General features: G+C 34.3%; 1 protein-coding gene across 1 annotated transcript; it reads left to right on the forward strand.

Annotated features, from left to right (window-relative positions):
• Nucleotides 1-14,808: 14,808 nt before the first annotated feature.
• LOC126018474 (olfactory receptor 51B6) lies at nt 14,809-15,744 on the forward strand. The gene has a single exon (XM_049780608.1). It carries the CDS (start codon nt 14,809-14,811, stop codon nt 15,742-15,744), a length of 936 nt encoding a protein of 311 aa, XP_049636565.1.
• Nucleotides 15,745-17,978: the final 2,234 nt, after the last annotated feature.

The following is a 17,978-nucleotide window of genomic DNA, read 5'->3' on the forward strand; positions in this document are numbered from 1 at the left end:
GAATAAATCAGTTATTTATTTAAAAATAAGTATGTGGGGGCCAGAATGATAATACAGCAGGAGGGCGTTTGCCTTGCATGTGGCCAACTCAAGACTGACCGTGGTTTTATCCCTGCATCCCACATTGTCCCCTGAGCCTGTCAGGAGTGATTTCTGAACCCAGAGCCAGGAGTAACCCAAAGCCCCCCCAAAAATAATTATGTAAAATATCTGTATATATGCTTATGAGAAAATCAGGTCACAAATAAGTATGTCTAAATTAAACTTAGTATTTGCATGTGCTACTTTTTTACTCCCACTAGTAAAACAATTTGGTATGTTTAAGTTTATATTTCTTCTATTTTTTAACAAATAAGTAAAACCTAAAAAGAAATACTAATTAAAATATAATTTCTTTTTCCAATTATTTTGTTCATATAAACCATCACAGTTATGCTGCTTCTAATGAACTGACTTTCATTTCATCTTAACAGATAATATCTAGCTATAAGCTTTTGCAGTAAAAAGGTATCAGACAATTGGGGATGAGGCATTGTTTTAGACACTTTGACTTAATTCTAAGAGATAGAAAACTGATGAGAATCAATTATCATTGTCCATATTTTGTTTTCAGGCATGATAGATACAAACCACAATTTAATATCATTGAAAATATGAGTACCATATAGCTACTTCTCATTGATCTAACTATACCTTCAACCACAAATGCAGTTTCATATAGCTATGTCCTTTTTATTGTGTAATTACACCCTCATCCTCCTTATTTTTCTGGACTTTCAGTTATTAGTTTCTTTAACATTACTGTTTTATAATGCAATTTTGTGAAGAACTTTCTCTTGAAAGAATATACAATACAAGTAGTAAATCACTGTTAAGGAAACGACCCCAAAATAGAAGGAATAATTTCACTTAGCCTATAACCTTTAGTTCAATTTTCTCTTCATTATTTTGAATAATATTATACAGATCTATCTAATAATAACTCTGGGACAAATTTGTATTTCATTGGCTTGAGTTTCTCTTGATTTTCAAAAAGATCCTTGAAGGAATAAAAAATTGAGAAGACACAATAGAAAGGATCGAGCTGACAAATCTGGGAATAGAACCAAGAAGAATAAATTTTAGTTGAATAAGTATAAATGTGGGTAATCATTCATACCCATAAGTGATTGGTGCCCTATTTAAAGTGTAATAGAGTAAAAGGTACCCTAATATTATTTTAGTGGAAAGAGTGTGAGGCATACACATACATTAAATTAAATAAATTTGTACCTTTAAAGCTGGCTTGTATTCATGCCTAAATCACTTCCCAATTATTACCAACTTTGGACTGACATCTGTGCATTTATCAAAAACTGGGAGTCAGAGGCCTGAGCGGTGGTACCATGGTAAGGCCTTCCACGCGACTGATCTAGGACGGACCTTGGTTCGATCCCCCCACGTCTCATATGGTCCCCCAAGCCAGGAGCAATTTCTGAGCACATAGCCAGGAATAACCCCTGAATGTCACAAGGTGTGGCCCAAAAATCGAAACAAACACAAAAAACTGTGAATCATTGCTGGGATCAGTGGCAAAAGTTCTTGCCTTGCAACTCTGAAGTCACTAATTCTATTTCAAATGCTGTGTACATGTGCCTATTACAGTTTCCAAATAGAGTCTCCAAACATTGGAGACTCCCATAGTTTTCAAGTATATGTTTCAAAGCACAGTTTCTGCTGTTTGAGACAATGCCACGACATAGTATGAAATGCATGAACTAAATAAAGACGGATATGTGTGAGCACTGCAGCTAAAAGCGTGTGACCCTTTGCATGCACCATAGAAGAGTATTCAAGCATCACAATCAAGCTTATGTGACTCCTGGACATCCCAAGAACAGCATTACAAGAAAAAGAAAAGAGAAAAAGCCCTTTCCTTTCTCTAGATAGCATACAAAAGAGTTTCCTATCACCTTCCTTCATGCTGCTGCTGCTGCTGCCGCCACACCATTGATTGTACACACTCACCTAAAACAGACTTTAGTTCTTAGGGGTATAAAGATGAGTTCCTGAATCCTGAGTGAAATTTTAAATAGCATGGCTTCTTTTCAGAGTCTAGTAATAGTCTCAGTTGATGAGGCTATTAATTTTGAGAGCACCTCCCCAGAGTTCTTTCTTGCCAACCAATTGGGATGTTAAAACATATTCTCTCTATTTTAACCCCTCCTCCTATGAAGGGATGCAACATTTAAGTAATGTTCCCTAAGGACTTAATGCAACTTTTGTGGGGAAAAAAAAGTATGAAATTCTTAAGTGGTAATGAATTTTTATGCAATGGATTTATTTATATATCAGATATTGTCCTTATGGCCTCACAGACTTTGAAAGGAACTAAGGAAAAAAGAAACTTGTGACTGAAGCAATAGAATAATGGCTAGGGCACTTGTTTTGCACTGACAACACAGGTTTACTCCCTGGCACCACATATGGTCCCTGGAACCCACCAGGAATCATCCTGAGTGGAATGCTAGGAATAATTCTTGTGCACTATATAGGATGTGACCCCCCCCAAAAGACAAACAACTAATTTAAAAATTAAATGCTGTAACAGTGTATTTTCCCACAAACAGGAAATAGCTACACCATTGTAGCTATTTCCCCAGTGTCATTTGTAAAATTTACTGACAAAATTTACTGGTTTTGATAATTTTTTGTTTGTTTTTGGTCCACACCCAGCTGCACTCAAGTGTTACTCCTGACTCTGGGCTCAGAAATCACTCCTTATAGGCTTAATGGACCATACAAGATGCAAGGAATCAAATCCGGGTCGTCTCAGTGCAATGCAAACACCCTACTCATTCTGCTAACCCTCAGGCATTGTTTGATAATTTTAATAAGGAAAATGCATTTGTGTATGCCCATTTATTCTTCATACATCTATAATTACTACTGACAGCACTTAGAGTTTTTTTTGCTCTGCAGAACATTGTGTTTTAGATAGTAATACTAACATAAAAATAATGTACTCCCTATAAGCCACATTTTAAAAATACATTTTATAATGTCTGTGACCTCATGTGCTTAAAGTAAAAGAAATTAGAGAGTATTACACTGATTCTATAATAAGATATCTGTATGCTAAAAAAATAAACAGATTTATTGAACAGATTAATTAATTAATTAAACAAATTGCAGATTTGAAGTTTTCTGTAAAATAAGAAAGGTTAGGATGTTTTAAAAATGGTGAAAAAGGTGTGTTTTGAAACATGTCAAACATTCTGCACTCTAACTTTTTTGCTCTCCTGTGTCCTGGGGTTGTTCTTTTTATGACTGAAACCCAAATACAATCATGTTTGTAATCATGGATATTAGAAACAAAATAGTGACAGAGTTTAAGTATTTGAGATGGAGAAGAAATTTTTGGGAAAAGCGAAGGAAGCCAAAGGAAGGTAAGCAAACATCTGAAATATGAGGGGATTCTCCAGATTCTCTTTAAGCCAGCAGTGGACAGATTTCAAAGTCAGAAATTAGCTTCTTATTCATAAAAATTCATCTCCAGTCAAAGACAATAGAGATAAGAGGACTGATAAAGAATAGATGACTGAAACCAAACTACAATCATGCTTGTAATTATGGTGCTTAAATAAAGATTTTATATATTAAAAAAATAAATAGAGGACATTAAGTGTGACAATAGAGGACTTTTTTTTTTGCTTTGCTTTGCTTTTTGGGCCACATCCTGTTATGCTCAGGGGTTACTCCTGGCTATGAGCTCAGAAATTGTTCCTGGCTCAGGGGACCATATGGGACACTGGGGATCGAAACAAGGTCTGTCCTGGATTGGCCATGTGCAAGGCAAATGCCCTACTACTGTGCTATCCTTCAGGCCCCAAGAATAGAGGACTTTTAACCCATTCAAAATTTAGGCAATCTCAAATATCACAAAAACAGCTCAGACATAGAAACAGTTTAAAACAAAATAGATATAGCAAGTTTGGCTATACTGAATACTATATAGATTTGACCCATTCCGACGTTTTCCTAAATCTGTGTTTTTAAAGAGCATTCTGCCATTTTCTTAAAGTATTGCCTTTTACATGCAACCAATATGATTATAAAATGGGTATAATAGGCTATTTTAACAAGTCAATTTAAAAAATAAAAGAAGAACATAAAATGCTCTACTGTGCTTCTGACACATGCTGATCTAAGGAAAGAACGATATTTTCCCCTAGATCTTTCTGGGAACTTACTGAGACATTCACATAACAAAAGACAGGGAGAAAAAAAAAACCAAATAAACAAAGTTAGATAAAAAAAAAATAGCCTATCTTTTAAATGTGCAGCGGGGGTGGGGGGGTGAGAACTAGGAAGATTGACTCACTTGCCTGCCTAAATCACTTGTTTAAAAAACATTTTGTTTAAGTCCTGAAAGGAGCAGTCTCTGGAGTCAGGAACAGAGGGCAGGAAACTATCAAGAAAAGCACTTGAGGAAGAATATGCTGTTACGCAGATTTAAATGCTCAAGCTGCTCCCTTTCTCATTTGTACTGGAACAAGTAATGAGGCTCACATATGCACATATTTTCAGGTGTCAATGAGAGATCAGAATCACAAATGGAGATTTTCTTTATTTGTATAAATATTTTTTATAGGGGCCTGAGAGATAGAATGGAGGTAGGGTCTTGCATGCAGAAGGACAGTGGTTTGAATCCCAGCATCCCATATGATTCCCTGAGCCTGCCAGGAGCGATTTCTGAGCATAGAGCCAGGATTAACCCCTGAGTGCTGCTGGGTGTGACCCAAAAAACAATCTTAAAATATTGAACTTGAGAATCTCAGACTTGTGCTAGGCCTACATCAATAAGGTATGAGAAAAAATACAAAGAGATTGAAAACTGTCAGACCCATCTAAATTCAAATTAACAGGTAATCCTGACAATATGGCTAGATATTTCTAGATTTGGGAAAATAAAATGTACAAATAACAACTACATAATTTCCAGGGTTGTCTATATAGTAGTGGTGGTGGTGGTAGTGGTAGTAGTAGTAGTAGTAGTAGTAGTAGTAGTAGTAGTAGTAGTAGTAGTAGTAGTAGTAGTAATAGTAGTGGTAGTAATAGTAGTAGTAGTAGTAGTATCATTTTGTTTTTGTTTTTTTGGGTCACATCCAGCAGTGCTCATGGTGTTCATGGTTACTCCTGGTTTTGTGCTCAAAAATTGCTCTTGGCAGGCTCTGGACACCATATGGGATACCGGAATTTGAACCACTGTCTTTCCTGGATCAGCTGCCTGCAAGGCAAATGCCTTACCGCTTCTGCTATCTCTACGACTTTATTATTATTATTATTATTATTATTATTATTATTATTATTATTATTATTATTATTATCATCATCATTATTTTATTATTATTATTATTATTAAAGTATATTGAAGATGTGGGGGCAGTAAGGCCTTGCGCACTCTAGCCTACAACGGACCCTGATTCCAGCATCTCCTATGGTCCCCCAAGCCAGGAGACATTTCTGAGCGTATAGCCAGGAGTAACCTCTGAGCATCACCAGGTGTGGCCCAAAAACCAAAAAAATAAAAAAGTATATTGAAATAGAGATATATATGCAGTACAGACATAGCAGATCAGTAAACATAAATCAGATAATAACATGAAGAGAAAATGCTAGAGAAAAAAACTATCTATTTGAGCCGTGTTGTTATAGTGTCAGATTATAGTAGGCATTTTTTTTCAATTGGTGCTTTTTCTAATCTAGGTGAATATGATTCCTCAGAATGTGAAACCTAAAATAAATATAAAAAATATTTTAGCATTATTGGAAGGGCACATATGAAAATCTAATGGCAAACATTTACAAAATCATAAAGAAAGAAAAATGGGTACATGGAAGAAAAGAACGTAAATTTGAGAGACTGACCTTATCGATGTCTGGAGGAAAAACTTGTGTTTATACCTGTTGGGTTGCACTAATTGCATAATGATATATGTTTATCTTCTTGCAGGTTTTGAAACAAGGATAAGTTATTATTTGTCTCCTTCCTTACACTGCTAAGGATAAATTTTAGAAGAAAACTCTAATATTGCAGAAAACTCTGAATCTAATATGATTCTGAATTCAGAAAAGAATAGCTTTTACCTTTCATGGTCTCTTCAGATGTTTGTATAAACTTCCTTTCCCCCAGTTAGATATTTACACATAAATTTAAACCAGACTGAGATTGAGGAGTTACTATAATAACCATTGGTGGTATTGTTTGGCAGAAGGGAATTATTCCTAATAGACCAGCCTTACAGTGAGGCAAAGAAAGCTCAACTTTAGATTTCATTGTAGGTGATTTGGGTAAAGTGAAAGATTTGAGAAAAGCAAAGAAGTAGCCTTGAGAAAATCATGCTTCCTCCTTGAGTTCAATTTAACTCAACTAGGAAGGAAATATCTATTATGAGTGAAGACTTGCAAAATCTGCTCCAAATATTTATGTAGGGTGGATACTAGAATCCTATCAACCCGACAAGCTGATTCACTTACTCTATCAGGTGTGGTAAAGGGTCCCCAACACCAAGTTCTGGAGAAGCAGTGGTCTCAGGTTATAAAAAAAGAAATGGAAAGACATTCCGAAGTTCAGAACAGTTATTTCAGATCCATCACCTTTCCTCAAAGAAATAAACTTCAGAAACAAGCATAGTAGTGAAGCAAAATATCTTTATTAAAAAATTTTTTAAAGAAATGTCAATGGAGAAAAAGAGAGAGACTAATGTTCAAGAGTAAACATGATCTTCTCCTTGGTGGAAGAAGCAAGTATACATCCCAATAAGTGAGGTGTAGTTCTTTCTCCTTGATCAAATGTGTCCTAAAAAGAAATGAAAGCACAGGGGCCAGAGAAATAGCACAGCAGTAGGGCATTTGCCTTACACACAGTCAATTTAGGACAGAAAGTGGTTTGAATCCCGGATGGAGGTTTGAATTCCAGCATCCCATATAATCCCCTAAGTCTGCTAGGGTTGATTTCTGAGCTCTGAGCCAGGATAAACCCCTGAGCACCACTGGATGTGATCCCCCCCAAAAAACACACACACACATATCTCAGGCAGATGTGGATTAAAGAGTTAAGATCCATTTCCTCTGTCAAGTTTATGCACAATTTTCCCAAACTGTCCCCCATGTCTGTTGCTGGAGTGATTGCCAAGGAGGATAGCTGGATACTGTTGATGGTAACTCAATATTCCCTCTTTGGCCTTTGTTCCAGAGATGGAACCTCTCTTTCCAAGGAGTTTTATTATTATTCTTTAGGATCTGTGTCATGACATTTTGCTTTTCAAGGTTGTTAGTGTTCCTGATGTATATCTTTTGTATCAAAGGCCTTCAGAGGCCCGTTTAGGTTTCAATGTTTTTCCCAATACATATTAGCAGGTACACCCAGTTTTCTCTCTGGCTAAGTTAACAATAGACACTTTTCTAAAATTCTGCATATTCAGTAGTAAGCCCAATATCTATAAAAATATAAGTGAGAAAATCCTATAGAACAATTACACTTCTAGTTCACTCCCTTCCATATTGAGGTTAAGCACTACAGATTTTGATGATCTCATCTCTATACACATAAAATGATGAGAAGTCATGTTAAGGAGGAAGTGATACAAAAGTGGTGATGGTAGATTTCTGTGTTTGTCCATAATTCCAGATTCTTCACTATTTTCTAAGGTGAAAATATGAAGTACAAAGATGCTTAGACTCAGAGTTAGAAATAAAAAATATGTTTAAATAGAAGGTATAAACTTCCCTAGTTGGGAGGAATTTTCTGAAGGACAAAAATATGACTCATTTTATGGTTTTTTATGGAGTTAGTGTTGGAAGATTCATTTTCCACCAACTTAGGAGTAGGGTTCATTGAGTGGTTTATATAAAGTGGGAAAAAGATAAGTAATTGCTTCAAAAAGGATATCTTCCTTTTTTTTCTCTACCCACCTTGGTCATTTGGGGATATGTCTGGAACTTAAGAACTGATGAGGCTGTCATCCAAACACTAACCAAACCTCACACTCCTTAGTTTTCAAGATCAGATGAGAAGGTATGACATACACAATGGTGTATATATACACAACGTATGTATAATAAAATACTATATATATTATACAATACACAACGTATGTATAATGGAATACTATGCAGCTGCAAGGAATAATGATGTTATGCAATTTGCTGTAACTAGGTTGGAACTGGAAGATATGAAGTAAGCAAAAGAAAAAAGACAAAGACAGGATGATCTCACTTCTGTAATATAAAGAATGAGGTCAGAGCAGTGGAGCAGCAGTAAGGCATTTATCTTGTATGCAGCTAACCTAGGACATACCATGGTTCTATCTCCCAGAGTCCCATATGAACCCCCAAGCCAGGAAAAATTTCTGAGCGCATAGCCAGGTGTAATCCCTGAGCATCATTGGGTTTGGCCCCAAAAACAAACAAAATAAAAAGAATAATTGTATAAGGAAATGCAATATAGTAAGAGGAAATACCTAGATGCCTAGATCATCCTTGACCCCAGAGCTTAGGGAGGACAGAAACAGAAATAATTAAGAAAAGAAATGATGAAAAAGGGAAATACTAGGGATTCTGGATTTGTTTTTATTGGTGTTGTGGGAGAATGGTCTAGCTATAAATTCAAAGACTCAACAACATTGAAAACATGAGATCTAAAGTCCCTGTCAGAGTGGCAGGCAGGGGATTAGGGACTGTGGGAATGGCAATGGGAGTACTGGTAGAGAGACATGTACACTTGTGGTGAGATTATTAGTGTTGGAATATTTCATGACTAAAACTCAACTATAAGTAACTTAAAAAGTGTTGTTCTTTGTACAAAAATTATTCAAAGCAATTAAAACGTTTGTAAATAAAAATGTTGAAAGTCTATAAGAGTCCCTATATAGTGCAGAGAGAAGTATTTACAAAACATAGTTACTTGGGGCCGGGTAGGTGGCGCTGGAGGTAAGGTGTCTGCCTTGCAAGCGCTAGCCAAGGAAGGACCGTGGTTCGATCCCCCGGCGTCCCATATGGTCCCCCCCAAGCCAGGGGCGATTTCTGAGCACATAGCCAGGAGTAACCCCTGAGCGTCAACCGGGTGTGGCCAAAAAACCAAAAAAAAAAAAAAAAAAAACATAGTTACTTAAGTACATTTGTGTCTTTTCTGTAATAAGAAAGCTACTATACTAAAATTATTGCATAATCTACTCAAACCGTTAAAATATGTATAATCTAATTTGTTCATAGTGAAAGGTTCAGCAGTCCAGATACTGCTCTGACGGAGAAATGAAGAGATGGTCACTCAGGCAAAAGCTCAAGTGGGGTTCTTTATTCTGGCCGGCCAGGGTTCAATGTTTGTTCAGAACCGAACAGGGGCAAAGGACCACATAGCATTCTACGTTCATTCTTATATACCATAAGAAGGGGGAGAGGGAAGGAAGGGATAGTGACGACTTCCTTAAGGGTGGGACATCTGCCAAGGTAATACGAGTTATTGGTGGGGGCGGGATAGTGATGACTTCCCTTTTCAATAGCATCATAATCTCTCTATATTGAGTAGATTTTTCTCAAATTCATTCCTATTTTGTTTGTTATAAAGCCTTATGCTTCTCTGTGCTTACTTTTAACTCTTGATGCCATGAGAGCTGTATAGGAACAATAGTCTCAATTTGAAAAAAACATTATATTTCTTTGGCTTCAAATTGGTGTAGTCTTTCCAGACCCAATGGGAAGGCAGTTTGCAGTTCTCACATTCACAAAAAAAATGCACAAGGAATCTTTCCTTGTTCCCTCACATCTCAGTTTGGTTCTGAGGTTAATTTTTAGCATCCATTCTGAGTTGACAGGGTTTGGGAATCCTCATGACAACTAGAGAGAGATAAATGCTATTTTCAGATCTACTTTCAGACCAGATGACTAAATGTTTTACTTTCTTCCCCAAACCAATACATTTTAATTAATAAAAATTATTTTAGAAACAAGAAGTATGTTAAGCTAGTAAACAAAGAGGCCTTGGGGATTTCAGGTCAAAACCTAAGAAAAAAAATTAAATTGAGTAAGGTGAAGTCAGAAATGTACCAGGGGAGGTGGAAAGGACAGAAAAGTAGAAGCAATGAAGGACTGGAGTCAGAAATGGCCCCTGGAGAGATGCTTCTAAAATAAATGCTCCTTCCACTGAGAATTTTGTTTAGAAATGTAAAAGAATAGGAGCATGACAAAATTCTTGATGGGGTAAGGATTCCTAATTCCTGACTATGGCTCAGAGTGAATGGGATAGAACCAAAATTCAGGTCAGTGAGGATAACTAAAGAACTCTCAAGGTTGATGAAAATAAATGTATATAGATGTATACATATGTTCAAAAATATTGAGATTTAGTTGGTTAATAAATAATTCCTGACCCAGAAATCAGATAATCTAGTTAGAAAAAGGCTCTTCCAGTGGGTTTGATTTATAAAAAGAAAGCTTTTTCCATTCAGAAAGAGGCTGAGACCTCTTTATTACCACAAATAAAAAGTAATTGTTTCATGTAAAAGTCACTATTCCTTAGGTGAGAGTGGGAGTTTATCTTTTATGCATTAATTTTATTAGTACTGAATAGGAAACTCCAGTGATTGTTCAGATCTCCACTTTGGGGATAGTTTGCAACTGCAATTAGATTATATATCTTAACACTCTATTACTTCAATATGAACCTGTTCAATTGTGCTCTGATCTTTTTTGTTGTTTATTTTAAAAACAGGCCTTCACTGCAGGCACCAAAGTAGATAAGAGAGTTGAAATAAGGAGTTGGTTTCTCAGCAAAGAAACCTTCTCCAAATCTTGGCTTCTCAAATCTTTTTAAGAAGGTAACTTTACTTTCTCAGATGTATGAAATAAAGCCCATCATAGTAATAAAAAATCATAAAATCGATAAGGGTTATGGGAACAAATCATATAATGGGTGTAATTGGTGAATTATTCTTTTCTATATCTTGATCTCCTCATGTTTGAACTCTCAAACTCTCTCATCCACATTGTAACCAGGTGACTTCCTGAATAGTCTTTTCTTATAAAAACTCAAATAAACTCCAAAAATGGAATCTCTTGCAAAAGTATGTTGGATAAGTTTGAAATATTCATAAGTAAGATTGTTTCTGGAGAGTTATTATCTCTCATATAAGACTGATAAACCAAGTCGAATTATCTGAATGGATTTATTTTATCTATACCTAATCAGCAGGACAGCAAATTTTTTAAAATTTTTTAAAATGTGGAAATTTTACACCATGCAATAGACATTTAATATTCTTGAATTTAATAGACATTTTTATAATGTCTATAATTGTTCAAAATTAAGTATGTATGATGGTCATGAAATTGATTAATGATTTGAAAATACAGGCAAACTAATCATTCAATAACTGCAACACTTTGTTTTATGTTTTAGGCATTGTCCCAAGATGATTATTCAGAATGGAGCTTTGGGAAGCACAATAGAGAAAATAGAATAGATTACATATTTGAAATTTCCTGTAATAAATAATAAAAGCCAAGACAAGATATTTTAAAAATAGTGACTGAGATTAAGTATTAGCTATGGAAAAGGAAGTTTTGGGAAAAGTGAAGAAAAAATGATGAAGCAATATAAAAAGTGTCTAAGGGGATTCAGAATATATGCATGGCTGTGGAAGGATTTGAGGTTTCAGAAATTCGGTGTCAGAAATAATCACTGATGAAAATCCAGCTCTAGTCAAAGATTGAATCTAGAAATAATGGATGATAATAATAGAGGTTTCCTAACCCACTTAGAATATACAGATAATCTCAGGTACCACACACACACACACACACACACACACACACACACACAAACACACACACAAAACAGCTCATATAATAAAAAATTTAGTTTTTCAGTATCAAAACATGAAATAAATACCAAGTTTGACCAGACCAAATTCTATAAAGGTTTTTAGCAAGTACAGATGTCTTCCTAGCCAGTCATAAAGAACACACTGTCATTTCATAACCTATCATTTACATATATAATTAATATGACTTTATAAAATGGGGTTAAAGATTATTTTAAGGAGTCGATATTATAAAAGAAAAGAAGTACATTAAATATCCTACTGCCATCCTGATTATGTAAGTTAATAAATGTGTTATTATGGACAATATAATGCTTACATTACTGACTTTTTCATTTGTACTGAACAACTAAGAAGGCACATATTTGCATTCACTTTTAGGAGTGTAAGAGAGAGACAGGAAACACAAATGGAATTTTTTCTTTATTCTTATAAATATTTCTAAGAGAACATGAACTCTAAGAAAACACAGCTTTCAGAGCCATCCCCCAAGACACTATTCCATGTATTAAAAGACTGGAAATAAAATGTTAGCCAAATAAAAGACCTTAAGGGTGAAAAATTTTGTTTCCCTCTACTAAAAATTTTGGTTTGTTTCTTACAAAGTTCTTTTAAGTCTCCAGTCTCTATTTGGTGCTTCTGGTGCCCTAGAATTTCTGTCTCTTCTACTACTTGGGCCATACCTGGCAATGCTTAGTCAGAGCTTACTTCTAGCTATGTTCAGGGATCACTCTTTGCTGAGGTTGGTGGGATAATATAGGATTCTGAGAATCAAATTAGGGTCAGAGACATACAAGGCAGGGGTCCTACCTGCTATACTATGCTTCTGGACTCCTGCTTTAACTCTGAATAGGTTGAATATTTTTTTAAATGTTTACTACAACCCACAAAGCAATTATTCTTTCTGTCCCTACCCCTTATAAGACAGGATTGCAGTCTATCAGTAAAGGATCAGTGCTAAACTACTACATCAAGTCTACTGAGTCATTATTACACACCTCTTTCCCTTTGTCATTCATGTATTTCAAACATTCTCCACTGTTATCATTGACTTCCCATTTAACATTTTTAGGTCCAAGCAAATCCAGTCACTTATAGTTTTATATATGTTTTCCAGTCTTTAGAAGATTGGAACAACTCTAAGTATGTAAATGGATAACAATTTTTGAAAAATGAAGAGTTAGCTTCTCAATAAAGCTCTTTTCTTCATAATGGCAATTTCTTTTCTATTCGCTAAGCATGTTAACAGTTATTCTGGGCAAGATAAAAATCCTTAGTGCCATTAAAAATTACTGAAACCCAAGCTAAATGCTAGTTTACTTTTCCAGTCTTGTTATTATATTAAATAAAGTAATTTTTGGATTGTAAACCAAACTATTCTGAAGGTGAATTTCCAGTAATCTGACAAATTTTGCTTTGATTTATTTCCTGGGTAAAAAGGACTTTGACAATTCTGTATTGAGTTTACATCAGGAAGTTATTTTTGAAGTTTGAAATATTTACAAAATTTTAGCAGCCACAAGAGAAAAGGATCTATCTCAATTATTTTTAGACTGATGCCACAAATGCATTTTATTTACTCCAAAGATTTGCTGCCTGCATTTTGTGAAAATTTTACAGAATCCATAATTTTAAAAACATTATGTTTATGGGCCAGAGAGATGTTACGGAGGTAAGATGTTTGCCTTGCATGCAGAAGGACTGTGGTTTGAATACCGGCATCCCATATAGTCCCCCGAGCTTGCCAGGAGCGATTTCTGAGTGCTGGCGGGTGTGACCAAAACAAACAAAGAAAATTATGTTTAATTTGTCTAAATAACTAATTTACACTTTGCATTTTTAAATAGTTGATATGCCAATGATAATTTGTCTTATGCCTTAAAGAAAAAATGCTTGCAAATCTCTATTGTATAATTTTCCATTTTGTGTTTATTATATGACATTTTCTATTAATTGATACATTAATAAGGTTAATTAATAAGATATTCTGTAAGCTACTTATTATTAAATATTTATTGGTTTTAAAGATAAACACAATCATTAGCTTATCATCTTTGTAGCATCTAATGAACCATAGCTTAGTTTATACATGTTCTTTGAATAAAGAATGTTCTTTATTCTTTGAACTTTGAATAAAAGTTCATTTTATCAAATAAACTCTTCAATTTCCTTTCTTCTCTTCCATCAGTCCTTTTCTATCTTTCTTTATAATTTCATTGTTATTTTTCCATTAGGTTTTTATATATTGACTCATCCAATACTGTTTAAAAAAATTTTTGTGTTATTTTATTGTTTTGGGATCATTCCTGGCAGCACTCCAGGGTTACTTCTGGCTTTGCACTCAGAAATTACTCCTGGAAGGCTCAGAGGACCATATGGGATACCTGGGTTGGCAAACACCCTACCCACATTTTTTCTTGTATGTCCCTAAAAAACTTAAATATTTTTTTACTTGTCTTTTATGTCTCATCTATTTTGAGGAGCGATTAAATTCACCTAGAGCTCAACAATCAAGAAAAAAGAGGACCAAAGGAAAAAAAAACCTGTATGTCTGACACTATTACTAATTATTTAAATATAGTTCTTTTTCTAGGACTCTTGTCTTCATTTCCTTAATTATATTATTTATATTGACTACTCGGTTATGTCTCTGCTGCATAAGCATATATATATGTATATATATATATATATATATATCTTCTATACAATATTTAGAAACCTTATATATTTACAACCCTAGATGTTACACAGAGTTGCTCTTTGTACATTGTTTTTCACTGTTTAGGAATTTTTTGAGAATCACTAAATTCCTTTCCTAATATTTGGAATTTAGGTCTGATCAGCATAATATAAATAAATAGTTTGTTCAATAAGCAGCTTCTAGAAAATTAAAAATTAATTTTCATAACCTAAAGGGAATATTTCTTTTGTTTTTGAAAGGTCTACAATGTGGCTCAACAACAGTGCATCCCCATTCCTGCTTACAGGCTTTCCAGGAATGGAGAAAGCACATCACTGGATCTCCATCCCACTACTGGTAGTTTATATCTCCATACTTCTTGGGAATGGCACGCTTCTCTTTCTCATCAGAGAAGATCATAATCTCCATGAGCCCATGTACTATTTCTTAGCTATGTTGGCAGCCACAGATCTAGGAGTAACTGTGACTACAATGCCCACAGTTTTGGGTGTTCTATGGTTAAATCACAGAGAAATTGGTCATGGGATCTGTTTTTCTCAGGCTTATTTTATTCATACTCTTTCTATTGTTGAGTCTGGGGTCCTGCTTGCCATGGCTTATGACCGTTTTGTTGCTATCCGTAATCCCCTAAGATATTCTTCTATCCTTACTAATGCCAGAGTAATCAAGATTGGGTTAGGGGTATTGACAAGGGCTGGCCTATCAATTATGCCAATAATTATCCGTCTGCACTGGTTTCCCTATTGTAGATCCCATGTACTATCTCATGCATTTTGTCTGCACCAAGATGTTATTAAATTAGCCTGCGCTGATATAACTTTTAATCGACTCTATCCAGTTGTCGTTGTATTTGCAATGGTGCTGCTTGACTTCCTCATCATCTTTTTCTCCTACATTTTGATCCTCAAAACTGTCATGGGCATTGCTTCAGGAGAAGAAAGGGCCAAGGCTCTCAACACATGTGTCTCCCATATCTGCTGCATCTTAGTCTTCTATGTGACTGTAGTGGGTCTGACATTCATCCACAGATTTGGAAAGCATGCTCCTCGAGTGGTTCATATCACAATGAGCTATGTCTATTTCCTTTTTCCTCCTTTTATGAATCCTGTCATTTATAGCATTAAAACCAAACAGATCCAGAATGGTATAATTCGCTTGTTCTCTTTAAGTTCTAGGAAGTGACCTTAATTCAGTGTTATCTGGGTAATGACCCAAAAACATAATAACTTAGTTTGTCAGAGCAACTGGGGAAAAACATCAATGGAAGCAGCCCATTATACTATTTATAATATAACATTAATTTTTTGCAGTTACATATGATATAATATGCATATCACACTAAGCATATATTTCAAGTATACAGCTGCTTTCCTGTCTCACTAGAAACTCAGCCTGTTCGGTGAATTCTATGATTCCTGACATGTGATATTTGGGTCTATTGAATGAAGCACAGTATTTGAGTCAAGTTCCACTGTTTTTCCTTCAGTTATGTATGTACTTATTCTGATATTCCTATTAATGACCTTCACATATCTGGAATGTGCTTAATTTTTCCATACATAAAACTATTTATGTCTAAGATCACAATCAGTGCAGTAATGAGTTTTACACAGCTTTTAATTTAACACAGAACTCTAGAATAATTTTCTTAAATGCATATACATCTCTCTGTGTAATTTTGTTATCATTTATTGTTCTTATTATAAATAATATATTTAGATAATAATAAATAATATAAAGCTTATTCTATTTTTGTACTTTGATAGTTAAAGGAATTGAGGTATAATTTATTTATAATTTATATTTTATCATTATATTATAATACATATGGTATTATATATAATAAAATATATGATATTATAATGTATATTATTCTGATATATAATATCATTATATTATAATATATACATTATATATTATGAAAATTTTATGTATAAATTATATAATTTAAAATTTATCAGGTGACATATGAGTTAGTCCTAGCTACTACAGAAAACAAAATGCATTTTCAGATAGTAAAGTAGTATTGAATTACAGTTTGGAAAAATATCTTAAGAAGTTTGGATGGTCGATCTAGGGACATCCAAAATACACAGTTAATAAAATGTGGATAATTATTTCAGTTGAAAGGGAAACACTAGGTATGCATGTAACTAGAAGGAAAAAATAATCATTTATGGGTTTAAATATTCATCATAGTTCTTTTCATTCATTCAAGGCATCAGGACATGGAATTTATCATCCTATGCTAGCAGAAACTATCACTCAAATCAGGATCTCAAGTAAACCATAAAAGATGATTATATAAGTAAGCATAGGATATGAATTGCTAGGGTTACAGAGGAGATGTTCAGTTTCTTTCTTTATATAGGTGAACTCTGTTTTTGAATACTATGTTAAGGCACTCAAAGAATTCTCTGGCTCATATCTAGAGAAAAATGAGCATTGACTGGATTCCTGATATGTCTGAGTAATAATGAAAATAAACATAAAATCATAAGTTAAAAACAGCTTCTAGGCTAGTAAATAATCTTTACTTTGTTAACTTAAAGATCTTTTATTTGTTGATTTATAGATAATTACTCATAAGACTACATGTCTTCCTGTACTATATATTACATTTGTGTTTTTTCTTTTACAGATTTGCCCTGTGTCCTATGTTTTAGGTATAACACAAGTCTTATTTCCTATTGTGTTACTTAACTTCTCAGAAACTCTTAATTTTTTAATTAAAATTTGTGAAATTAAATGTGATATGTGTGTTCTAATCTGTTTGTTGGCTTTTTTATCTGCTCATGTCTCTGAATATACCTAATTCCTGAATGCTGATGATCTCTCATGGTTTCAAATACTGGGGCATCAATAACTTATTAATAAATTATAACTTATAATAAACTTTTATAATCTATAGTTTTACCTATTCCTCACAGATATAATATCATGTTAGGCAAAGTTCAAGGATTTGAGATTGAAACCCCAAGTAGGTGGAAGAGAAAGTTCATTTTCATGGACCAAGAGAATACTCCAAGAGATAACACTATCTACTCAACACCTCAAACAAAAGGTCGGATCTGCTTTTATGTCTTCAAATGCAGAAGCAAGCAAACAAATGAACTTCTACAAACTAAATTGTACTTAGACTTAGGAGGATATAAAGAACAGAGTGTTTTACTCAGAACTGTTTTTTCCTTGGCTCTGGTGGCTTTGGCTTTTCTGTGGCTCATAATTCTTTACTATCTGTTTTCACAGTCTCTCCCATTCTCACTCCTCCCACCCTGGTGAAATTTTATCAGTTTCTTTCACAATCACAATTGTTTGAGTTAGAGTTTTTTTTTTTCTCAGTCCTGAGTAAATATTCAGTAAAATCTAAGCTAAAACAAATAAAATAATTTCCCATTCTTTTGGAACAACGGTAC

Source organism: Suncus etruscus, chromosome 9, assembly GCF_024139225.1.
Source record: "Suncus etruscus isolate mSunEtr1 chromosome 9, mSunEtr1.pri.cur, whole genome shotgun sequence".
Classification (NCBI taxonomy): Eukaryota; Metazoa; Chordata; class Mammalia; order Eulipotyphla; family Soricidae; genus Suncus; species Suncus etruscus.

Coding starts and splice junctions, on each gene's coding strand:
- LOC126018474 (XM_049780608.1), top strand. CDS start 14,809: ATGTGGCTCAACAACAGTGCATCCCCATTCCTGCTTACAGGCTTTCCA.